This window comes from Halichoerus grypus, chromosome 6, assembly GCF_964656455.1.
Source record: "Halichoerus grypus chromosome 6, mHalGry1.hap1.1, whole genome shotgun sequence".
NCBI lineage: Eukaryota > Metazoa > Chordata > Mammalia > Carnivora > Phocidae > Halichoerus > Halichoerus grypus.
The window spans coordinates 100,089,869-100,116,667 of NC_135717.1; the positions used below are offsets into that span (position 1 = coordinate 100,089,869).

The 26,799-nt window shown below is 38.1% G+C and overlaps 1 protein-coding gene and 1 long non-coding RNA gene across 11 annotated transcripts in view; one reads left to right on the forward strand and one right to left on the reverse strand.

Moving 5' to 3' along the window:
* The window catches only part of ITPR2 (inositol 1,4,5-trisphosphate receptor type 2), a 494,379-nt gene that overhangs the window by 332,656 nt on the left and 134,924 nt on the right, over positions 1-26,799 (reverse strand). For 6 of the 7 annotated variants that reach the window (XM_036080194.2, XM_078075789.1, XM_078075790.1 and 3 more), the window contains 6 exons: positions 22,592-22,743; positions 19,042-19,141; positions 18,348-18,508; positions 7,741-7,882; positions 5,102-5,263; positions 472-644 (listed from right to left, as the gene is read on the reverse strand). In XM_036080194.2, coding sequence (XP_035936087.2) covers positions 472-644; positions 5,102-5,263; positions 7,741-7,882; positions 18,348-18,508; positions 19,042-19,141; positions 22,592-22,743 — 890 coding nt within the window. Of the gene's footprint in view, positions 1-471; positions 645-5,101; positions 5,264-7,740; positions 7,883-18,347; positions 18,509-19,041; positions 19,142-22,591; positions 22,744-26,799 lie in introns of those variants that run through there. The other variant, XM_078075793.1, reaches the window with a different exon arrangement.
* Positions 1-26,799, forward strand: part of LOC144382353 (uncharacterized) — a 162,301-nt gene that overhangs the window by 82,244 nt on the left and 53,258 nt on the right. For all 4 annotated transcript variants that reach the window (XR_013449116.1, XR_013449118.1, XR_013449115.1 and 1 more), the window contains exon 3: positions 22,603-22,754. This is a non-coding gene — a long non-coding RNA (uncharacterized LOC144382353). The remainder of the gene's footprint in view (positions 1-22,602; positions 22,755-26,799) is intronic.

A 26,799-nucleotide genomic window follows, 5' to 3' on the forward strand; every position in this document is an offset into this window, starting at 1 on the left:
AAGGTTTTCATTTCCTGTGAGGTAATAACTCTATGATACATAATTATTGTAACAGCAAACCCAATATAGTTTTGTCCATGAAAGTTAGTGATATGAAAGAATTTCAACTTTTACGGGGCACCTGGGTGGCTCAGTCAGTTAAGGGTCCATCTCTTGATTTCGGCTCAGGTCACGATCTCAGGGTCATGGGATCAAACCCTGCATCGGGCTCCATCCTCAGCAGGGAGTCGGCTTGAGGTCTTTCTCTAACTCTCTCCCTCTGCCCCTCCCCCCCCACTCACGCGGTCTCTCTCTCTCTCTCTTTCTCACTCTTCTCACTCTCTCTCTCATTTAAATAAATAAATCTTAAAGAAAAAGAATTCCAACTTTTAAGACGTTCTAAAAATAAAGCAAAAAGCTTTTTTGCAAAAAAACAAAAAATAAAGCACAATATTCCCACTAGTAAAGAATACTACATGAACCACTTCAAACCTTGGCTCACGATTTCTCCTGAGTAAACTGACAAATGTTTCTATTTCTTTTGCTGTGATATGTTTCTCTAGTAGTTTTCTGTTGTTGTGCAACAAAGCTGTGATGGTATCTTCTGCCAAAATATCATAGCCAATCTGGGACTGCATGACACAGAAATTCTTAGCAATATATTCCTGCAAAGAAGAAAGACTGTCAGAATGTGCTGCCAAACAGCTTAGAAATAACAGGTTCTATTAGAGTCAGCAACATCGATTAATTTATTCATAACAGAAAAACTCAAATGCATTATCAAAAGAAAAGCAATAATCCTTCAAGAAATATGGCTTTTTGAGAAAGGAAATTAAAACATATGAGCATATGCCTAATTTAAATTATAATAGAAAATTATATACCTAGAAATATTTAATGTGGGTGCTTATACTCTGAAAGCATAAGTGGGAAAAACAAAAATAAACCTAGTTAAAATAACAATTTCTTTCAACATGGTAAATTTTACCAGCCTAACAGAGGCTCTTCTTCTAACTCACACTAAAAGTCATAACCACTGATTGTATCATAATTACAGAAAGAAAATGACTCTCTGAAATTTTGTTCATGAGGCATGAGAGCTATACATTTGCATGAAGACCTCAGGCTGACTTGGAGTGATTTCTTTTTTGTACATGTCCCAATCTATTAAATCTTCTCTTTAAAATAAAGATAAAATTCCATACCACTTTTTATCCTAAAAAGCTATCAAACAAGATAATATGATTAATCAATCACTTTATTGACCAGATCATTCATCCCATAAATACTTCTTGAAAGCCTACTACATTCCAGGCTGTTTGAGAGACTAGACATACGGTGGTAAACAAGATAGGTGAGTTCTCATGAAGCCTACCTCCCAGTGTGAAAAAAAGGCAGTAAATTAGATAATAAATATGATCCTTTTATATGTTAATAAGTGAAATGAAACAAAGGGATGGGGAAAGTTGGCAACTTCATATGGGGTAGACACTAAAGAAGTGATATTTGAGCTGGGATGAAAAAGAAGGGAATGATCAAAAGAAGGCAGCCATGAGGAGGAGAAAAATCTAGGTAGGCAGTGGAACCACACTCTTTGTGTTCTATAGACAAAGGTGGCCAGTGTAGCTACAGGGTAGTAAGTAAAAAGAAAACAAGAGCTGAAGTTGGAGAGGTATGTCATTGCGAGCCAGGGTAAAGGACCAAAATGTTATTCTGAGAGCAAGAAAAAGCCACTGGGAGTTTCAATCATGCATGATTTAATCTGCTCCTCATTCTTCACACTGACTCTCCTATATTTCAAGCCACTATTGCTCATGTCCTGTATTCTGTGTACAAGCAAGAATCCCACACAACCATAGATAGACCTGGTAAGCTTAACTAACCCCTTCCACAATCCATAGTTCTCACTTCAACTTCTTGGGGATTCTCCTTGGGAATGTATCTCTGGTTCTATGATGGACAAACTTATTGATTAGAAAGTATTTTTTGCCTTAGGTAAAATATACTGGAACCTAGCTACTCCTTGAAAATGATACAGGTTGCACAAATCTAATTATATTCTAAGCAGTGATTTTGTGGCCTCTCAAAATGATACCTTTATATTGGGTATCCAGTTAAGTAAAGTAAATGTCTTCTGTTAGTGTATCACTTTAAAGACATGTATTGATTTATACTCTTTTATGACCATTGTAATCATACCCCAGTATAAGGCAAACCTCCAAGATGTTTGATAAATAGATCAAGATACTGATAAAAAATCAAATCAATTTAGAGGTTGTCACCAAATTCTATAAATAATAATAAGCAGACACTCAACCTTAAAGACTTGGGTTAGCACTAAATCACAAAAGAACTCCCTCTTAGGACTCTATACAATATAGATGAGGCTGAAGGAAAACAAGGTAATTATGCAAAAAGTAGAAAGTATTTCTACTTATATTTTAAAATTATGCTCTAAAAACATCAGAAAGCTACTCTATGCTTAACAAAAGCATTCCTGATTCAAAAGAAATGAGAAAAACATTATTCAACCCTCACTGAGATTGAATTGGAGCATGCATGAGAACATAAGGGAAAACAAAATCTAACCCTCAGTGGATGCTGGTGATTCTTCTACTCTTTTGTCAGCTCAATTATCTATGCCTTGGGAAGACATCCCAAAAGAGAGAAAGAGTGCCCCCCACAGTCACATGCTCTAAAGAAACCCAAAAAGCAGGTCCCCTAAAGTGAATAATCATTTACCCAGAGTAGTGATGTGCCTGGGTCAGGTGAACTAAGAACAAAGAAGAGGAATAATTATAGGAGCTGAATGTGTGTGTGTGTGTGTGTCTGTGTGTGTGTCTGTGTGTGTGTGCGTGTGTTTCCACTTATCAGAAGGATGAATGTTTTCAGAGGAGAAATTGCACACACCTCAGCACACTAGGCACAGGAGTCCTCAGCTAAAACTAAAAGGAGTGAGAAAATTTGGGTGTGCCAGATGAAGAAAGGACATCAGTTAAGATGTGCTGCCCAGGGAATCTACCAAGGACTAGCTGAACAACCAAACCCAAGGAGATCAGGCACTGAAGCCAGGGCAGTGCTATAGAAAGGAGGGCCCTGGGACCCCTCCAGAGGCTAAGCACAATTAAGAACGGCATACAATGTGAGCCCATGGGACTCAGAGCACCAGGTAAATTCTGTAGACCTGTTGGTTTTTTCAGTTGATTCAATCTCTCTCACATGGTACTGCTTGTGTGTGTGGAGTGGTGGCCTATCTAGCAAAGTAGATATTTCCAGACCCAAGAAGACAAATGAGGCTAGGTGGCATACACTGAGCAACCTCTAGCCCCCATCTCCACCTCAGACCCCCACAGAATAACATGAGCCTTAATATTGGGCGGCTTCTGGGACGTTGATTCTCCGAGTGCTTGAAGGTCCACCATTTAATGTCCTGGAACGTGATTTTTCTTCCATTTTAATGGAATGCAGGGAAGCTGGGGGAAAGAATTCCAATGGCAGTATTTCCAATTGCAAGGAAGGCTGTTTATAATAGGATTATATTCAAAAGTCTTTAAGGATTTGTTTATATTGTGCCCTTCCTCACTCTTTTGCTCCTTGCCATATTATTTATCTTCTAACGAGTCTGTTTTACATATTCTTTTTAGACTTTTTTTCAATCTTGAAAGAGAATTTCAAAGCCAATATATTTTAACAGATTTTTCTTAAAGGGAATTCTTTTTTCTTGTCGAAAGACTTTCAAACTACTAAGAGGCACAGTGTGATGATTAAGAGTCTGGGTTTGAATCCTGGCTCCAGTGTTACTTAGCACTGTGTAATCTTCGGCAAGTTATTTAACCTCTCTGTGCCTCAGTTCCTCATCTTAACTCAGTATTATCTGAGTTAAGTTATGAAAAGTGCTTAGAACTGAGGCTGGTAGGAAGTAAGCACTCAGTAAACACTACTGACTATTCCCAAATAAATGCCACTCTCTAGGCCTGACATCCTGGCCTATGTGGCTCAGCCCGACCTGCCTCAACTGCCCTCTCTCCCACTAAACTAATCAATGAAACTTACTGAGTCCACACTCTTCTCTCAAACTGGCTAAGAGAAACACAGGATGCTAATTTAGGATATGATAATTAGTTTTAAACAATTTTATATTAAACAAATGTATATTATTAAACACACTGCAAAATACTGTGTATTTTTAAGATAAAAATGAGATTTAAAAGAAATTTCACTTGTCGTTGGCAACTTTTAGCTATAGCCCTAGATTTCCTGTCCTCCACAGTTAGGACTATCTTGGGACAAAAGTGCCCTTTCTAGCATCCAGCACTCTCTTCATAGACCCTTCTTCACTGAAATTCCTGTTCCCATACAATTTATGAAAGTGAGTCTCGGGGCGCCTGGGTGGCTCAGTCGTTAAGCGTCTGCCTTCGGCTCAGGTCATGATCCCAGGGTCCTGGGATCAAGTCCCACATCAGGCTCCCTACTCAGCGGGAAGCCTGCTTCTCCCTCTCCCACTCCCCCCTGCTCTCTTGCTGCGTCTCTCTCTCTCTCTGTCAAATAAATAAATAAAATCTAAAAAAAAAAAAAAAAAAGTCTCATCCTCCTCAAATGCTTCCCTCTCCAAGCACCCTCCTTGGGCTCCCCCAGACACACTGAGCTCTGTCTCTTCTGAATTCCCATAATGCTGCCTTTTCTCTCTCGTGTCCCCATTTTGCCTCTCCCTTATGTTTCAGATAGTACCTGCCATATCTTCACCACCAGACAAGGAACTCTTTGGCCTACACGTGATGATGCAGAACCTCACATGTTCCTAGAAATATCAAGGAATATCTCCCTCCTCTTTATATAACACATCCAGCATGCCTCCTGCCTAGCAAAAGCTAATACCATGCACGAAGACCTCAGACATCTTCCCTCAAAGATTCTAATTGTACACGGAAGAATAAATACATATGTCAGCACAAAATACTTACAGGTCATTTTTGCATATTTCATTACAGAGTGGAAATTCCCATTCCTACTTTATGTATTTTAGAACAGTAACCAAAGAACCTTGCCCTTACTTGAAATGCTAAACAGAGGCAAAGATGTTTAACAAAAATGTTAAGCAGAGGCAAAGATGGTGGCCTCCAACCTGATTTTTCCGGTAGTCCTGCTGTGAATGTCTCAGCACACGGTAACACAGCCTCAGCATATATTTGTAGGGAGCGTATCTTTGGTCCCCCAGATCTTCAAGTCTCAGCATTGAGCCTTCTCCTGCCTTCTCCTTAAAGGGTGCTTTAAGAATCCCAAATACCTATCAGGGAAAAAAAACAACCACCTATTCTGATGAATGGAGGTGTATGTTTTACAAATAAGTACATTGACTCAAAAGCACTTTTGTAATATTTGAGTAGAATTCATATAAAGGAAAAAGGAGATTTAGAGTACAGAACCAACATATTAAGAAACAAAAAAATACCATTTAAAGGATTCACTAAATTGACAAAAACATTTAAATAAAATATTTAATTTTGTTTAGAAATTACATTTTATTAAAATAAGAAATATAGGGATGCCTGGGTGGCTCAGTCAGTTGGGCATCTGCCTTCGGCTCAGGTCATGATCTTAGGGTCGGCCCGCGTCAGGCTCCCTGTTCATCAAGGAGTCTGCTTCTCCCTCTCCCTCTGCTCCTCCCCCTGCTCGTGCTCTCTCTTTCTCTCTCTCTCAAATAAATAAAATCTTTAAAAAACTAAAATAAAATAAAAAATATAAAGATGTCGGGTTGTACCAAATTACATGAACATATTCAAATGAACTAAAAATAGTTTCATTTCTGTAGGCTTTATAATTACTTCTACTGTGTTCCATAACTTTCTAAAATCAAAATAACATAAAGAAAACATTTACTTTTCATCTGAAATTGACATCAGAAAATCACCTCCAAGTACTGCTTCTAAACCTCTTTCGGAAAGAGTTCATTTATTGTTCTTGGTACATAAAGATGTCGCCAAATCAATGAATGTATCAGGATTCAAATAAATAAAGAGCAACATGGGCAACTGGTGGTACATAATGACTCACATTATACCAAGGTTAGCAGCTGGGAAATATTTAAAAAGCATTGAGGAATCTAAATCTTTTAGGCAGCAGGACAGCAGGTAAGGTCATCTAGGGATGAGCTCATAAGATGAGTAAATTGTTTATGAAAGAGCACCTATACAAGGGCATGAGTATTAATACAAGAAAGCAAAATAGAAAGGAATCATCTTTTGTAGTTCCTGAAATACAAGACAAATTAACGTTACTTCAATAATTTTATATTCACTAAACCTTGAATTTTATATTTTATACTTTTATATTTATAATACTGAAAGATTAGACATATGTTGGTTGAAATAATATTAATAAATCATTCAAGGTCCTAAAAGTCCTTGAAATCAAATGTTTTATACAAAAGAATGCTAATGTCAGAAAAGCCTTTGTCTCATTAGATTTGCAACCTTTATTTTCTTTGAGAGAAATGTTGATTTTATATTTTCAGACAATCAGCTATAGAATATTAATTGGTAATATGTCTACTGTTCTCCTTTCCCAACTCCACAAGAACACGTATATTAATAACACGATTTTTTATTTTTTAAGTATCTTTCTTGAGTTCACAATTAATGCAGAAGACCATTACTTTGTACAGCAATTAACTGAATAAAAAAAACATATAAAGGTAGGCATGCCCATATGTGCATATTATCAGGAAGTGAATTAATTTACTGGTGTGCTATGAACAATTTCAGAAAGACATAGTATAGGTACAGCTCTAAACTTCCAGGAAAAAAACTAGAATATTATATAGAGCACTTGTGAGCTGATGAATAGACTGCCCTACTTTCCTAGGGAAGAGAGTGACAGAAGTAGGAAATAGATGGAGATGGCACTTCCCAAGTTATCCTGGAAATTCTACCTAGAAAATTATTCCAACACATTTCCTGGAGATAGTCTGACCCTGCAGGTTCTGTGAGAGATCTGCGGGAGGCTGTCTCTAAGATGGCCCCAGGGATCCCGGCCTCCTAGAATTCACACCCTTATGCAATCCTGTGTCCTTGAGTGTGGGCTGGATCTACTGACTCCCTTCTAATAGAACACAGGAGAACTAATGAGGTGTTACTTCTCAAATTAAGTTATAAAAGAGACTGTGGCTTCCATCTAGGTGCCCTCCCTTGTTCTCTCTTGGACCCCTCATTTCTAAGGAGAGAAGCTTCTGAGTCTTTTTTTTTTTTTAAAGATTTTATTTATTTGACAGAGAGAGACACAGAGAGAGAGGGAACACAAGCTGGGGGAGTGGGAGAGGAAGAAGCAGGCTTCCCGCGGAGCAGGGAGCCTGATGTGGGGCTCGATCCCAGGACCCTGGGATCATGACCTGAGCCGAAGGCAGACACTTAACGACTGAGCCACCCAGGCGCCCCGAGAAGCTTCTGAGTCTTGAGGCAGTCCTACTAAAGGCCCGGGGGGAGTGCGCTGGGAAGTGAATCATCTCCCATTCAAGCCTGAGATGACTGCAGCCCCAGCCAGCACCTTGACTGCAACCTTGTGTAAGACTTGGAGCAAGAACCACCCACCTGAGCCACTCCCAGATCCCTAATCCACAGAAACTGTGAGACAAGTTATCTGCTGTTTTCAGCCACAAAAGTCTTGGGGTAATTTGTTACACAGCAATAGTTAACTAACACAAGGACTTTCCTGATGCTATAATTCAAAAAAATTAAATATGCAAATGTAGTATATGAAAACATTCACCTGTGCCAGTATGTTTTGTTCCCTCATTAATTTTTGACGTTCTCGGTTTGGCTTAGTGATAACCACATCCAGAACTTCTTGTCCATTGTTAAGTACATCAGCCACAAAGAAGATGAGGTCTTCCAATAATTTGGTTACAAACCTGTCATAAAACGAAGAGGAAATTTTACTCTAATTTTAGAAAATGTTTTTTTTTAATAAACACTAAGGACTGAAATATTGGAACATAGAGAGTATTTTGTAATAGAAATTCTTTCATCAACAAAATATCTAATGCAGTTAACATTTACCTAAATCTTTACAAAGAACATGCCTTCTCCAGCTCCTCCAGCCCCCGCTCCTGCCTCGAGTTTCTAATCAAGTATTTGCAAAGACAATTATGAAATAAAGCCACATGTGCCCCAAGAGGAGATGAGTTGATAGGCTAACACCACCAGATCCTTTTCTATGACTGAGCAGCAAAGAAGAGTATTTCTGCTTAAGGGAGAACAGCACAATTTCTAAATTTCTAAATTCAAATTATTTTTCTATTATTGGCTCAAACTACATTTCCTAATCCTTACCACACTTCTACATCTCCAATGAACAGAATAGGAAAAACCTAAATTATCTGTGAGCAGATTTAGTGCAAGCAATCAGCTGCTCTAAACTATTCTTAAGCTAGGGACACCTGAGTGGCTCAGTTTGGTTAAGGTTAAGCGACTGCCTTCGGCTCGGATCATGATCCCAGGGTCCTGGGATCGAGTCCCTCATCGGGCTCCTTGCTCAGCGGGAAGCCTGCTTCTCCCTCTGTCTGCCGCTCTTCCTGCTTGTGCTCGCTCTCTGTCAAATAAATAAAAATCTTAAAAAAAAAATTTATTTATTTATTTGACACAGAGAGAGAGAGAGGGAGAGAGCAAGCACAAGCAGGGGGGACGGCAGGCAGGGGAGAAGCAGGCTCCCCACTGAGCAAGGAGTCCGACATGGGGCTGGATCCAAGGACCCTGGGATCATGACCCAAGCCGAAGGCAGATGCTTAACCGAAGGAGTCACCCAGGCGCCCCAATAAATAAAATCTTAAAAAATTGTTTTAAATAATAAAAAAATGAACTGTTCTTGAACTATTACCTGATCTATAAAAATAGCATTCAAAAATCATACACTAACATTCACCTTTAACTCTACATTTTAGTTATTATTTTAACTATTACTTGAACTTCAGTGGCATTTAGAACCTGAAGTATCTTGAAAACCCTTCCTCCCTTAGCTATCTTCTTCCTCCTTCCTGTCTGCTCTTTATCATATTCTATATGAATTTTTAAATTTGTTTTAATTTTTGAAAAATTTTGTCCAGCAAATATATATACATACATGTATCCATATAGCTCAGCACAATCATTCACTATTATTAGCATGATCAATCATGATCACATCAATAAGAAAATTACACTATAAGAGATTCAACATATCCAGAAAAGTGTAGAATGTATTCAGTTAGGGAACATTTTGATCTGTCTCCAGATTTTTTTTTTTTTAAAGAAAGCATCTTTCATAGGTTTATTGGTCCATTAAGTTAATTGAGGAAAAGAAACCTTTTAAATTTACAAGCTAATAGTTTATCAAGCAATACAAATTCTTTTGTTTACCTCAAAATGTAATACTTAATTTCATAGTAAACAATGGACAGAATTTTTTATACACAGATATATGAAAAAAAGTGGACAAAAACCTTGTGCCAGCATCAAAAATGCAACAAAAACTTCTTTCTTTTTACAATCTCTGGGTTCCATAACAAAGGAAAAAAAAAGTGACATTCTTTTTAAAGTTTGGTAGCTTCATGAAACAGACTGACCTGGAAATAAATCACTTTCTCATCTACACACCTTCTTGAGCACTTTTTTTTTTCCCCACAGCTTTTGATTTGGCTTATTGGCAGCATGGAGAGAAGAGAAACACATTTACATGGAGGATCTGTCTCCAGATTTACCTCCTAAAAGAGAATGTAACTTTCTTGGAGCCAAGTGGACAAGCCCTAATCCAGAATTTAGCCACCTACAGCCAAATTTCAGCCTATTTCCAGGAATCATAAATTCCACTCCAACATTCCAGAGATTCTATGTTTTCTTGGGGTACCTATTTTAAATTTTAACCCAATCTGTGTCTTTTCGAAAATGTGCCTGTGTAGGATTCACTCAAATAACTTTTCGGGGCAACCACAGAAATATCAACTATGATTCATGTGCATTGAAATGTGGTGTGAATTTCTTTTGAAATTGTGACTTAATATCTTCCAAGTCATTCTGGTATTCCTAAAAATAAAAATTATTTTGAGCTCAGGTTTCTTCAACCAATTGAAATGAAGTTGAACTTCAGTTGCTATCTGTTCAGTCTCTAAGTCCAGTTTGAGCATAAATACATGTATTTTCTTTTAAAATTATTAATATTCTTTTTCTCCTGTTTCAAGTTAAGTGTGTTCCGATGATTAGACATCTAAGAAAGCACAACTGTGGGACAACTACAAATCACTCTGCTTCAAAGTCTTCCAAATGCCCTGAAATGGGGGACAGTTACTGGAATGATGATCAAGACAATTAACAGTCTTAATGGAGGATCACTATACATTAGCCCTGCTTACACCACCTGGCTCCTCTGATTGGGCAATGGAAGGCAAGAAAACCAGTCTTGTCTCTTAACCTCTGAAACTGTTGAAACCCTTTTTCCCCCCCTTTTCACCTCAAGTACCCCATCTGTGGCAAAGCAACTGGGTTTTTTCAGTTTAGATCAAACTCCACTTCTATACTCAGAAGTGGTTTGGTCCTACTAATTCACTCAATCTTATTAATTTGCTTGTACTAAAACCTTTTTGTGAGACTTTGTCATATGCAGCAATGACAAATAAAATACATTTTTTAAAAGATATACCTAAGAAAATAAGACGCTTTGTGGATTAGGAACAAAATAAGAAAAACATGGCGATAAGCAAGGATACTGTTCAATCCTTGTAAGATAACTGGGACTGAAGGCACATGGTAGGGAACTAAGCTGAAGATATAAAAGCAGATATTAAAGCAGGGATTTTCCACCTCTTAAAAGAACCTTAAAACCTTGGTGGCCTCTTTTCAGCTCTGGCTATGCGGTGGTAGGAGGAAGAGAGGAAACTCAAGACAGGACTGGACCTCGCCACCTGCTGAGCCTCAAATTACCGTAAGACATGGACTCTTAGTCCTCAATTTCAGATCTGGCTTTGAACTAGCTGAGACGTGCCAAGTGGAGGCAACCATGAAACTGATAGAGGAGATAAGCAAATGTAGAGAACGGAAAAGCAAAAACCACCCACCTAAGAAGAGCCTGCATATTCAAATTCCAAAGCACATGATGAAAATGGACATGAAGCCAGACCCATCATATGTAAAAATCAAGAGGCCAGGGTGCCTGGGTGGTTCAGTCAGTTAAGTGTCCGACTCATGATTTTGGCTCAGGTCATGATCTCATGGGTCATGGACCGAGCCCCGTGTTGGGCTCTGTGCTCAGTGGGGAGTCTGCTTGAAGATTCTCTCCCTCAGCCCCTCTCCCAAATTGTGCTCTCTTGAGGGCTCTCTCTCTCTCTCAAATAAATAAATAAATCTTTTTAAAAAAATCAAGAGGGGTGCCTGAGTGGCTCAGTTGGTTAAGCAGCTGCCTTTGGCTCAGGTCATGATCCCAGGGTCCAGGGATGGAGCCCCACATTGGGCTCCCTGCTCAGCAGAGAGCCTGCTTCTCCCTCTCCCTCTGCCTGCCTCTCTGCCTACTTGTGCTCTCTCTCTATCTCTCTGTCAAATAAATAAATAAAATCTTAAAAAAAAAAAATCAAGAGGCCAATTCATTACCAACAAAATGCAAGTAACAGAACAATTTCAAAATAACTTTTAAATAAGTTTTTTCAATCACCAAAGAGATAAAGAAAGTTTGTATTTATATACAAAAAAGACAAACATATCTTAAAAAGGCAGATACAAATGAACAGGTGGATACACAAAAGAACCAAGAGAAACCTGAGAAATAAAATTATAATCATTTAAATAAAAATCTAATTCATGGAGGTAAACTATTCTTCACAAATTCTAAGAAAAATTAGTGATTTGTAAGACAGTATCAAAAAAATCAATCCAGAAAGGAGCACAGAGAGATTTAAAAAGGAAAATTGTAAAAAGAAAGTTAAGGGATTAGGAGGATGAATTAAGAGGGTCCAACATACATTTAATAGGAGTTCTAAGAGAGAGAGCAAAGAGGGAAAAGATAAAGAGGTAGCATTTGAAAGAAAATGGCTGAAAATTTTTCAGAATTAAAGAAAGATATAAGTATACAGAGTAAAAGCATACCTTAAATGTCAGGTGGGGAAAAAAATTAAACTTCCTTATGTTAAAAAAAATTTTTTTTAATGAACTCATAGATACAGAGAACAGATTGGTGGTTGCCAGAGGTGAAGGGTAGGGAGCGAGTGAAATGGGTGAAGAAAGTCAAAAGGTACAAACTTCCAGTTATAAAAAAATGTCCCGTGGGTGTAATGTACAGCATAGCAGCAATAGTTAATAATACTGTATGATATATCTGGAAGTTGCTATGAGAGTAAATCTTTAAAGCTGTCATCACAAGAAAAAAAATTTCCCTAAGTCTGTACGGTGACAGATGTTAACTATACTTAATGTGGTGATCATTCATGATATACACAAATATCAAATAATTATGTTGTACGCCTGACTAATATAATGTTGTATGCCAACCGTACCTCAATTTTTAAAAAATGCATTAAAAATTTCCTTGTAAACACACCGGAGTAAAACTTCAGGACATCAAACACAAAGAAAAAATGTACAAAATTAACAAAAAGCAAAGAAAAAAGGTCAAAAAAGTAAAAATTCTATCAGCAAAAGACTTCTTAATGAATACAAAATATGTCTGAAAATAATTACATTATAACTTGAAAATACTAAAGGAAAATAACTGTCAAGCTAACATTCTATATGCAGTTAAAGTAGCACTTAAGAGTGGCAGTAAAATAAATATATTTTCATATATTTAAAAATTCAGATTTATAACCCATAGACCCTACTGAATGACTTTAAATAAATTTCAACAAAAAGAAAAATGAACCCAGAGAGAAGAAATGACAAGCAAGAAATAAAAGCAAGCAGAAGATAGCAAGCAGAAGAGAATCAAGAAATACAATTCATAGTAAAAATAATTTTTAGAAATAAAAATTTTTAATAAAAAAGATAATATATCTTAATTTATAGGATACATATACTCCTTTGTAGATACCAACTATTACAAAATAAAAATTTTAAATGAAAAAAAATAACACAGAACTATGGTTCTAGACAAATATTCCAAGGAAGATGAGAAAGAGAGTATCAGTGCATTTTCTCCCATGAGCAGAAGGTGCTTTTCTCTCATGAGCAGAAGAAATAAATATCTAATAGCTTCAAATTTTATAGGAAAGAATATGCAGTTATGCAGTTAAAATGTATGACAAGAACTTAAAGGCAATTGCTAAAGATTAGCAACATGACCTAAAGCTTTTAAACCAGCAGAGGAAAAGTAAAAATGGAGAGAAAATATAAACTTTATCAATCTAACAGAAAGCAAGAAAGTAGAGGGAAAAGAAAAAAAGCTATACTAAAGAAAAAAATTAGAATAAATACAAACACATTATTTCTTTTAAAGAGAAAGATTTTATTTATTTATTTATTTGAGAGAGAGAGAAAGAGTAAGCCAGAGAGAGAAGGAGCAAGGGGAAGGGGGAGGGAGAAGCAGACTCCCTGCTGAGTAGGGAGGCAGGCTTGGGGCTCAATCCCAGGACCCTGAGATCATGACCTGAGCCGAAGGCAGACGCTTAACCGACTGAGCCACCCAGGCTCCCCTAAACACATTATTTCTTAAATGCAAAATAATTTAAAGACTATCAGATTAGATTTTTTATTTTTTTATTTACTTATTGTCCTCAAGCCTTCTATTTTTTTATACTTATCATGCCGTGAATTCATAGGGAATGGGTTCCAGCAGCTCAGGCTCCCTTCCATTGGTTCTCACAAAGTGTGTTTCTCTGGGCAGAACAGCCTGGAGCTTCAGCTGAACCCAAGAACCTTTCTCTTCTGCTTCCTTCTTTTTCTGATCATTTTCCTTCACACTGTGCAGGAAGCTATCTCTACTTGAGTGCTTAATATGCATTAATCCTCTTGGCAAGAGTCTTGCCCTTGTTTGTCTACAACAATGCCAATAGCATGCTGGGTAACGTTGTAGACTCTTGCAGTTTTGCCACGGTAACATGTGTGGGCGTTTCTTTTTGAACAGTGCCCATTCCCTCGATTTTCACAATATCACCTTTCTTGTAGATTTGCATGTACGTGGCCAAAGGAAGCACTCTGTGTTTTCTAAAAGGCCTAGAGAATATAGCAGGTACCCCTCCTCTTTCCCTTTGTGTTGGTCTTTTTGGAGAATTACTGGAAGATGGGGGCTCCAGATGAAAGGGATCAAATTAGGTGAGGAGTTAAAATGGTGGAGTAGTAGGGGGACCCTATGCTTGTCTTATCCCTTGAACACATCTAGATCAGTACCAAATCATTCTGAAGACCCAAGAAATCAATCTGAGGACTGAAAGAACAAACTGCCCACCTAGAAGGAGAAAAGAAAGGGATCAGATTAGATTTTTAAAATCTAGCTCTCTGGGGGCGCCTGGGTGGCTCGGTCAATTGAGCATCCAACTCTTGAATTCAGCTCAGGTCATCATCTCAGGGTCATAAGATGGAGCCCCACATTGGGCTCTGTGCTCAGTGGGGAGTCTGCTTGAGATTCTCTCTCTCTCTCCATTTTCCTCTGCCCCTTCCCCCACCGTGCACTCACTCTCTCTCTTTCTCTCTCTCTCTCAAATAAATAAATAAATCTTTAAAAAAATTAAAAAATATGGGGCACCTGGATGGCTCAGTTGTTAAGCGTCTGCCTTTGGCTCAGGTCATGATCCAGGGTCCTGGGATCGAGCCCCACATCGGGCTTCCTGATCTGCGGGAAGCCTGCTTCTCCCTCTCCCACCCCCCCTGCTTGTGTTCCCTCTCTCTCTCTCTCTGTCAAATAAATAAATAAAACCTTTTAAAAAAAATTTAAAAAGAATAAAAAAATAAAAATAAAATCTAGCTCTCTGCCGCTCACGAGAGACATTACTAAAACAAAATGACCAGAAAATCTGAAATAAGCTGATATTCAAAAAGAGGCTTTAGACAAATACTCAACAAAAGATAGCTACTGTAGCAATAGTACTATCAGGCAAATAAAATTTAAGGAAAAATGACGTTGCTAAGGAAGATATTAACTTTGAATTACAAGGATATCTGATCTGAAAAAAACAAATGAACAAACTGGTGATTCCATGTGAGATGACCACTATTCTAGATCCTGAGTTTCTATCTCAAGGAATTAGAACCAACCTCAAACCGGTAAACTGCGTAAAAACATGGCCATAGTCTGTGCTGTTCACTACCTCATCATGAGTGTGTGTGCATGCTGCATGTCCCAGTGCCTGGCACATACCGGGAGTTCACGAAACATGAATTAATTACAGCTCTGAACTATAAATGCTGCTGAGGAGGCCCACATCTTTCTCTGGACCCTCAGAGGTAAAACATGGTGCAGAAATTCTGGTTTATGATTGTATGCATCACTTCTTCCAGCTCTGAACAGCAGTTAACCCCCATTCATTCTACCTCCTCTCCCACCCCCTAATATGTCCCCAACACTCTCTGTTTTGTTGGTGCAACTATGCACAGTAAGATCAGGAAATTCCACTGAAAAATATCTGAGGTTGAGGATCTTGGAGCATAGCATAGGAGCTTGCGCCTCCAGAGGCCATTCCTGGGGCGAGCAGAGGGGGAGCCAGGAGAGAGAATTCAAACAACACAGACATTTTGAGCTAGATCTGCAATATTCTAACGCCTTCCCTCTGACCTTGTCTCATTCTTTCTGGTTTTGAGTAAAAGAAGATCTAATAATAACCTCATTCTCCAGAGGAGAAAAAAGTCAGAGTTGTGAGGTATTTTCAGAAAGAATTTTATATTGAATTCTAAAACAGAGAAAATAACATAAATGCATTCAAGTATGCCAATAAGTTCCACTGTACTGACAGGCAGCTTTGAATGAATTTTGATGGGAGATGACTTTCCTAAAATTACTAAATGAAGATCAATAATTGCAACTTCGTATTTCTCAGGCATATTTCTCTTCACTTTGATGTTTCTCACTCTAAAACATGGGGAAAGAAACAGGAGAAACAAAAATGCACGATCCCTGGTCAGCCCTGGGTCCAGCACACCATCCTTTAAGAATCATGAGAGGGTCAAGATTCTCTCTGGCAGAAAGTGACAAACAACTTGCTCGGGGTTACAACTAGCAATGGGGGAGGGCTCGTATCTGCTCTTCACTTGTCCTTTTCTTCAAGAAACACCTTACTGTTAGCAAGGCAGAGTTTTTAAGTGAGGCTGAGTAAATTTCTGTGCATGTGTGAGTGACAGAGACGAAGAAATGGATTCATCCAAAGGAAGCACTGACAAATAACAGGCAGATAAAAAGTGCTATTTGCACATTGGATTCCATCACACGTTGTGATCTAGCTCAGATATCTAATTGTCTATAGTCCAGAAGAGCAGGGCTGTTGTTTCAGCTTCTGGCCTTCATTTATTTTCTCCAACAAGATTTGGGGTACAATTGAATATACAATAATTATTTTCAAATTCACGTTTGTGAGGGGCAAAACAGAGGTAAGAACAGAAAGTAAGCTGAGAAACAGCTATTCCATTTGTTTGCCTATTTGTGATGTTTTTCTACAGATAGGGGTGGGAAAAGACAAGTTGCATTTTTGTTCCTTTGTATTATAAGATACATCTAAAAGTTCATAAAACATAAATGTTGAGTTGTAGAATACTTCTAAGGGGACCCCATAAAGCCACCACCCAGAGCAGGAAATGGAACACAGCAGAAGCCTCCTTGAATCTTTTCCCTCTAAGGGGAACACCATCCTGATTTTTGTGACAATTATTTTCTTGCATTTCTTTAGAGTTCTGCCAATTGCTTAAGCACTCCAAAGAAATAGAATTTGATTTTGCTCGCTTTTGAACTGTACAAATAGTATCACAGTGAATGTATCTGTGTCTAATTCTTGCTCAATCTGAAGTTTACTGGATTTATCCATGTTGTTACACATAGATGTAGTTCATTTATTGTCATTGCTATACTATATTCCATCACATGAACTTACCAAAATTGTATTCACCTATTCAACTGGTGATGAACATTGGATGTATTTTTAAGTCTGGGGTTGTTGATAATAAGGCTGAACATTCTTAAACATGTGTCCTGGTGCATACATGTAGGGGCTTCTTTCGGACAGATGTTCAAAAACGTGCAGCCTAGGAGAAGAATTGGTGAGTCATGGAGTGTGTGTACGTGTGCATGTGTGTGGTAAGAACGCTTATGATATCTACCCTCTTAACAAATGTTTAAGCGCACAATACAGTATTGTTAATTACAGGTACAATGTCGTACAACAGATTACCTTGTATAAATGAAAGTTGATACCTATTAAACAAGAACTCTTCATTCCCCCCTTCCCACATATACATCGGAATGTTATTCAGCTTTAAAAAAGAAGGAAATCCTGTCACATGCGACAACATGGGTGAACCTAGAAGACATTACACTATGTGAAATGAGCTAGTCCCAGAACACGCATTGCATGGTTCTGCTTATATGAGGAGTGATTGCTTTAACTTTGCAAGTTACTGTCAAACTATTTTCCAAAGTGTTTATACCAATTATCATCTCCCCAGCTGTGATGAGAGTTTCAATGTAGGAATGCCTGGGAAATTGGCAAATAGCTTTCTCTTGTTCAAATGTAAAGGTATGTAGCAGACCATCAAGTAGGGAAATATAGAGAGTGCTTGTGTTCTGGTGCACTGAAAACATATAGGCTTTAAAACCACACATGATCAAATCCCCCACTTACATAAAATGAGAATAATGTTCATCTCAGGACTATTTGAAGGAGTAGATAAAATATATTTACAGTACCAACACAAAATAGGAATGATATAATTGACAGCTATCAGTAGCATTCTCTTTCTCAACTATCTCTAGAACCAAAGTTGAAGAATCGAGAATCCAGTTTCTCTGTGGGAGTTATAAGGGCAGAGTGCTATACCTTGCAGATTGTTTTCTAGTATATTTATTTTGTGGTCCAGGAGCAGACAATGTGTCTTGAATAAATAAGAATACAAAAACATAAAACTTCTTTTAGGACTTTTATAACTCTTAAATCCAAATATTAAATGAAGTGCAAGTCTTTTATGAAACATTTAAAAGGAAAGATTGGCGAGTAAAAAAACAATTGTCTTCAAGCCAAGCTAAAATGGAAAAAGTGAATATTCCACCAGATTTTAATGTCACCATTTTCATTCACTCACCATGATCCACTCATTCGGAAGCAGGTGTGCTGCTATGGAGACCATTCTAAATATTCCCTTAGAGTCATTCATTCACTTGAGGTTTACCACAAGAGTTGACAACTGACTCTTGATGATTTAAGAGCCATTTAAAAAGTTACTAACCTCCTTTCATTCTGAGTTATTGTACCATTTTCCAGCTTTTTAACTGTGGTCGCCAGCACTTTATTTGCATCATTGGCAAAGTCTAAGTCTCGGACCTCAGACAACGGGACAGACACAATGGCAAATGCTTCTTTATCTTCTTTTGTTTGGCAAGTTCCAATCTGCAATGTGTTTTTTCCATTCAGATCAGTTGTTTTTTTAAGTAACTATGCAGTATTTTTCAGGTCCTAACACATCTTAATACTGTTTAAGAAATATAAGACAGGAATAGCTCATCCACACACAATAATTCCCACATGCATCTTCCACTATGAAAGACTGTAGGGATACACAGATTTTCTATGCCCATTTCCTGCCTTGTTCCCAAAGCCCACCTAGAACCATATCCTCTCACACTTGCCCTTTGCTTCAGTGTCAACAGAGTAGAGAGAATGTACTCCTGAAATCTTCCCCCCTTTCTACATGCTGCTCCTACGGCTTGGGTATGTGTGCTGCATCCTCCAGAATCACAGCCTTCCAGCAGCCAAGCCACTTAGTTCAGCGACCTAAGCAACTGGCAGAATGAATACGTGATGAAATTAATTGCAACAATCTCTAATATTGGTAAAGATGGATTGTAAGGACCATGTCAATCACCCCCTGATCCTAATCACACAACATATGGCTAAAAATTAAACCACTCAAGAACATTTACCTTCAACATAACAGGTCTCTCTTCATCTGTGTCTATGGGGATACTAGTACTTGTTACCCATGTGTTGGTACATAAATGCCTCAATCGGACATATGAGTTCCTAAAAGCAAAATACAAAAAATAGATTATAAAAAATTAGCACACTTACATATTAACATATTTTAACAGTTTCATAAATGATATGAATATATTTCAGACTAGTAATTGACTCAAGTATAGATCAGTCTAGTTTAAGAAAAAGTTCTGAGTCAAAGACTATTTCAAAGCATGTGGTATTATTACCTAGACCAGTAGTTCTCAAAGTGTGGTCCCTGGCCCAGCAGGATCAGCATCACCTGGGAACTTATTAGAAATGCAGATTCAGGGCGCCTGGGTGGCACAGTCGGTTAAGTACCAACTCTTGGTTTTGGCTGAGGTCGTGATCTCAAGGTCACGAGATCCAGCTCTGTGTTAGGCTTCATGCTTTGGCATGGAGTCTGCTTGGGTTTCTCTCTCTCTACCCCTCCTGTTCCCCTGCTCTCTCAGATGCTCTCTCTCTCTCTCTGGAGTAAATAAATAAATCTTAAAAAAAAAAAAGAAATGCAAATTCTGAGGCTTCATCCCAGTTCTCTGAATCAGAAACTCTGAAGGTAGGGCCAACAGTGAGTCTTTCAGCAGCCTCTCCAGGCAATGCCGATGTGAGAACCACTGACTGAGTAGCCACCTCAGCTAACACTGAGTCTGATCATAGGCCCTTCTGCGGCTTAATCATCTGCATGTAAAAGTATGTACAGCCAATTTTCATTATTTGCCAATTCTGTACTTGTGAATTCACCTATTCACTAAAATGGATTTGTAACCCCAAAATCAACAGGGCATTTTTGCAATCTTCTCGGACATGGACAGAGTGGCAAAAAATTTGAGTCCCCACTGTGCACATTCCCAGTGAGGCTGAACAAGGCAATGCTCTGCCTTCTCGTTTCTGCTTATACTATAAACAAGCGTCCTTTTCATGGTCTAGTTAGTACCATGTTTCTCCACATTTCTGTGCTTTTTGCTGATGAGCTTGCTGCTTAAAACTGTCCCAAGCATAGGGCTGAAGTGCTGTCCAGTGATCCTAAGGACAAGGCTGCAATGTGCCTTATGGAGAAAATGCTCATGTTAGATAAGCTTCATTCAGGCATGAGTTATGGTGCTGATGGCTGTAAGTTCGATGTTAATGAATCAACAATACATATTAAATAAGGCGTCTTTAAACAAAAATACACATAACACAAGGTTATGTGGTACTGACTGATGAAAATATTGTGACTAGAGGCTCACAGGAACCTAACCCCGTGTTTCTTCTAGGAACAATGGCTCAGTATTTGCTAATTCAATGTACTGGGGAAAACAAGAATCAACTGTATGTGAACTGTGAGGAAATACCTGAGAAAGGACAGCTAGAACTTCATCCAACTCAAACATTATCATTTTAGTGAATCTTTTATTATCATCATTTCTTTAACAAATATGTGTAAAAATATCTGTTCAAACAAAAGCATTGTGGTAAGTTCTGTGCCTCCAAGTTGCTGAGAGTTAGGTAGGAAATATAAGGCATAAATAAATCATATAACATGAGGTAAAAAGCATTAAGGTCAATAAGACAGAACCAAATAAAACAAGGGCCTCCGGGAAAGAGCGAGTCACTCAGCATCATGGTTCTGCTCCTTCATAAATGTAGATACAATAAAAACTGAATTTCAAAAATCTAAAATAGCACAAACCAATCCTTGTACAAATAATCAGAAATTTACCACTAATTTACCTCTCATTTGCCACTAAATTTACCTTTAATCAACCACTTATCATGGGTCTGTGCACTCTCTAGTGAGATTCTTTTATCATTTTCTTATGTAAACTTTCTTGGTTAGAGTTCAAGGGGGACGCCATTTTTGCTGAGTTAAAATCTAAAATGATTAAAGTTATAGTAAGGATTGATGAAGATTCCAGTACTCAGAAGAGAAGGCCAGCAACCTGGATCAGGGAAAACCCTCAGATGGGATCTCTTTATAGGCTTATAACAGTGGAACAGGAAAGCATGAGCGATGGCTGATATAAAGCCAAGACTGGGCAGCATTTCCCATGAACAAGCATAACCAGGTAACACCTTGGGAAGCAAAGTTTCTTGACAGTGCTAGTGCAGCAGTGCTCCCTGGAAGTCACCTACACAGCGGTGTCTGCATCTTGTATATGTACCTTCAGTATAACCACTGCCATCTTCCCAAGGCCAAGTACAATAACGCTCTATCAAGGACAGTTTATTTTTTTTTAAAGAATTTATTTATTTATTTGACAGAGAGAGACACAGCGAGAGAGGGAACACAAGCAGGCGGAGTGGGGGAGGAAAAAGCAGGCTTCTGACTGAGCAGGGAGCCCAATGCGGGGCTCGATCCCAGGACCCTGGGATCATGACCTGAGCCGAAGGCAGACGCTTAACGAATGAGCCACCCAGGCGCCTTATCAAGGACAATTTAGAACCATCCCACTAGATCTAATGATATGGGCAAAACTCCTCGATAACACCTAGAGACTGCATCATAGTGAATCATAGCACAACTGTTGGGAGATAGACAGTTGAGGGGCAAAAAGAGCTTAATTAAAATAATCGAATCCAAGCAAAAGAATGTAAGACATTCTCTTACAGTAAGTCCTGGCTACCTCATTACCAGTTCGACTTTCTCACCCATCACTCACTTAGGTCCAATTGGTTTCCTAGCTGGTCCTTCAGCACACCTAATAAATTTTAAGATTTTTCTGTTTCGTGTTCCTGCTGCTTGAAACATTCCTGATGGGGAGGCCTTGATCTCTCAAAACATTCAGGTCTTTTCTCAAATGTCCTAAATCAGAGAGGCCGTTTCTGAACAGTCATACCTAATACAACTCTCTCTGCAATTTTTTTTTTTAAAGCATTTATATTACCTGGCCTTCTATTTTATGTTTGTCTATTGCCTTATGGCCTCATTTGAATTTAAGTTTGTTCAGTTCTCTTCCCAATGCCAAGGGCAATGTCTGTTAAGTTCAATAAAAATTTATTGGCTGAATGACTAAATAAATGAACAAATGGATGAATGGATAAATGAATGAATACAAGAAAGCTGGAATTTGACATAATAGAAATAAATGATATAAGTATTAATAGAAACACTCCTAGATCATTTTTCATGTTAGTAACCAAAGGCCTTACAAGTAATAAGAATAAATAATTCTTATGAATTTTTCAGAATTTCTTTGATCCTGCACATTTTAATTATTTATGAGAGTAAAACAAACTATGTGAATCTTCTCACAAAAGAGGCATGATTTTTACACAGTGGTTCTTTACTTATGCTTGCTCCTTTGATATCACAAAAATTCTATTAACATTATATGTTAATTCCTTACCTACCATTATAATTACTCAAAGAAATCTTATTATTTATTGTATATTGTATATTGTTTATTGTATATATGGCTAAACAATATATTTATGTGTGTGTGTATATATATATATATATATATATATATTTTTTTTTTTTTTTTTTTTTTTTACCTTGGAACCAGGCAGTCAGCTCTCTGAAGAGTTGTGGCATCCAGTTCAAAAAGGGACGCAATGTCATTTCCATGTGGGACTGACACTAAAGTATACATAATCTTCTCCCCGGCCTGGCGTTTCTTCTTTGAAGTTGGAAGATCTCCATCTCTCTATTGAGGAGGTACAAAGTTATTTATTTTTAGCAGGTTTCTTATTAAATTCTCCAATTAATCAGGAGATAAGGTTTAAATCTGTCCATCATTTCTTCATTGGATCATGGAGATGTCTGTTTCACGTCATCCAGAGAAAGCAGGTCAGGCCTGACAGCCCTGGAGGTAATTATTATCAATAGTGATAAGTCACACACTCCTGGAGGGACAGCTTGATCTGGGCAAATTATCAAAGCACTAACAGTCATAATAGTTGTGTTCCCTTACCTTGTCTTAAAACTTAAAACTATTTACATAGTAGTTTTGATCATTCCACATTTAAAAAAACAGAGAGAAGAAATAGTGTGTAGAATCATCTAGATTTCATAAATTCAGGAATCAACATGGCAGTGTCTCAGAGTTCCTGACTAACTCCCAGAACATAATTGGGAGAGAGAACATAATTGGGAGAGAGAAACACCCCATTTTAAGCTGGCAACCACATAAGATTGGTAATTATATATTTTTACTTGAACCAAGTCTCAATCCCTGTGGAAGAATATGATGCACAAGAAACCAAAAAGTGATACAGCAAAAGTAATATAAGATTGGTAATTACATACATAAATATAATTACTTACACATATTTATTGAAAGAAATAAAATTTTTATTTTTATTTTTTTTAAGATTTTATTTATTTATTTGATAGAGACACAGTGAGAGTGGGAACACAAGCAGGAGGAGTGGAAGAGGGAGAAGCAGGCTTCCTGCCGAGCAGTGAGTCCGATGCGGGGCTCGATCCCAGGACCCCGGGACCATGACCTGAGCCAAAGGCAGACACCCAACATCTGAGCCACCCAGGCTCCCCAGAAATGAAATTTTTAAATGAAAGAAGTAGAGAGAGAGAGAGAGAAAGAGAGTGTCACTGTACCATCACAAGAAGTTGAATTGAAGTAGGGAAGAGAAGGAGTGTTTGAAAGGTAGATGAAAGCAGTCCATGCCCAACGACAAGCAGGTGTTTAATGGCCACTATGACAACGAGATATTACACCCAATCATTCCAAAACATTCACTTGAAGTTCCATCCCAAGATTGGGAATATCATTTCCTTTGCGGTTTCATTGTGATGTCTTCTGAAAATGGTGTGCAAATTGGTAGCACCACTGAACTGTGAATGGGCAAAGGAACCCCCAGGGCTCCTAAGCAGGAGCAAGACTGTTAGGTGCTAAACCTCACATAATCCAGAAGCACTGGTGGCTCCTGACATCTCTGACTTACATGTCTTCTACAGAGACCAAAATTCAGAGTTAAATGAAAGCAGAAGTCTGGCAAACTGTCCCCAGGTAGTTTGACCCCCATAATAGTTGTTTCTAATCAGTAAGTATAAACTATACTTATTGATCAGGAAAAAAGCACACTTAACTAACTTACAGCATATTATAAGGGAATGTAGAGATATAGGGAAAAAAATGCAGAAACAGTAAGCAAACCATATTTTTTAATTTACACAAAGCTCTCATGATACCAAAGCCATTGCTGTTCTCACTAATCTTACAACAAAAATTTGAAAGACAGGAAGATGAATATTATCATTTCCTTCAAACAAAGAGATGAGTGCAGTTACCTACAGTTGATGAAGGATGAGGAAAGGGGAAGAGAGGGGAAAAGGAGAGAAAAAGGAAGGAGGAGAAGGAAAGAAGGAGAAGGGAGCAGTGGTTTGTGGTAGTGAATGCTCAACCCCAAATTCAACTAGCCACCCCTTAATCCAAGTGAACCAAAGCCAGTGGCCTGGCCTGAGCCCTCAAACACTCACTAAGTTACTCCTCAAAGGGTAGGAAAGAACTCACAACTAAGAACCTTCCTTAGGGCTTCTGAAAAAATTCTCATGGGTCATGAGATGAATTTTCACAGTGATCTGAGTTGAGGGAATGAAGTCTGAATTGAAGACAAAATCTGTGAGGGACAAAAACACCTCATATCCTGAGAAAAGAAAATCTAAATGTCTTTAAATAACCCAATAAGAGTAGCCTGGTCAGACAAATGAGTTGGGGGAGATGACTGCTCAGGTAACATAAAATTAGGCTCCTGAATCTTGAGATTGGGAAGGGTCTTTAAAGACCATCTGTGAGCTAAGAGTTCTTCCCAAATAAATTTCTGACAGTAGCTACTCAAGTGAAATTCTTTCATTTGGAATTTATTCTTCTGGGTCTTGAAAACATTTGGTTTCATTTTAGTTATTCCCTACTGAAATTTGGAGAGTCTTTGTACAGTTCTGTTTATTTCCTGCATTTCAACCCTCAAAATGGATTAGGAGGAAGATCCTCAAGGAAAGAGGGAATGAAAAGGTAGAAACAGGGCAAAGGAAAGGGAAATGAATGTGATACTCTAGAAGAAAAACAGGAGTATACAAGAGAAATACAACACTAAGGGCACCACCCCTGAAAGAAACAGCTAATAAATTGGTTTTCATGAAAACCAGTTTCTTCTGCTCTGTGACTCTGTCAAGAGAATGAAAAGACAAGCGACAAATGAGGAGAAAATATTTGCAAAAATACTTATCTAATAAAGGACTGTTACCCAAAATACACAAAGAACTCTCAAACTTCAGCATTAATAAAACAAATTCCCCAATTTAAAAATGGGTGAGAGACCTGAACAGACATCTCACTGAAAAAGACATACAGGTGGTGAATAAACATATGAAAAGACGCTCAGCATCATGTCATTAGGGAGTTGCAAATTACAGAATGAGATGCCACTCACAACAATGAGCTAACCACACACGCACACACACACACACACACACACCTATTAGAATGAATAAATCCAAAACACTGAGGACTCCAAATGCTGACAAGGATGTGGTGCAACAGAAACTCACTCATTGCTGGTGGGAATGCAAAATGATACAGCTACATTGGAAGACTGTTTGGTGGCTTCCCACAAAACAAAACATACACTGTACCATATGACCCAGCTATCATGCTCCTTAGTATTTACCAAAATATGCACACAAAAACTTGGAAATAGATGTCTATAACAGCTCTACTTGTCATTGCCAAAACATGGAAGGAACCAAGATGTCCTGCAGGAGGCAAACGGTTAAACAAACTGTGGGACATCCAGACAATGGAATATTATTCAGTGCTAAAAAGAAATGAGCTATCAAGCTACAAAGACACGTCAGAACCTTAAAATGTATATTGCCAAGTGAAAGAAGCCAGTCTGAAAAGGCTACCTACTGTATGATTCCAACCATATGACATTCCAAAAAAGGCAAAACTGTGAAGACAATAAAAAGATCAATGGTTGCCAGGGAGTAGAGGGGAAAAAGGAATGAAAAGACAGAGCACATAAGATTTTTAGAGCAGTGAGACTATTGTGTATGATATTATAATAATGGATGCATGTCAAATGATGGCTACTTTTATCAAAATTCAGAGAATGTACAATGCCAAGAGTGAACTCTAATGTAAACTACAGATTTGGGGTGGTAATAATATGTTAAGTAGGTTAATCAGTGTAACAAATGTACCACTCTGGTGTCAAATGTTGATACGTTGTGCTTGTGTGGTGGCAGGGGTATATGGAAACATGTACTTTCCACTGAATTTTGCTATGAACCTAAAACTGCCCTAAAAATAGTGTCTATTTAAAAAAAAAACAGGGGCGCCTGGGTGGCTCAGTTGGTTAAGTGACTGCCTTCGGCTCAGGTCATGATCCTGGAGTCCCTGGATCGAGTTCCACATCGGGCTCCCTGCTCGGCAGGGAGTCTGCTTCGCCCTCTGACCCTCCCCCCTCTTATGTGCTCTCTCCCTCTCATTCTCTCTCTCTCAAATAAATAAATAAAAAAACTTTAAAAAAAAAATAAAAATAAAAAAAATAAAAAAAAAATAAAAAAAAAACAGGATGAGAGAAAATATTTGTAACTCATATACCTGATAAGGTATAAAGAACACTTACAACTCAATAATAAAGACAACCCAATTAAAAATTGAGCAAAAGATTTGAATAGACATTTCTCCTAGAAGATATTCAAATGGCCAATAAACACATGCAAAGATGGTCAACATCAT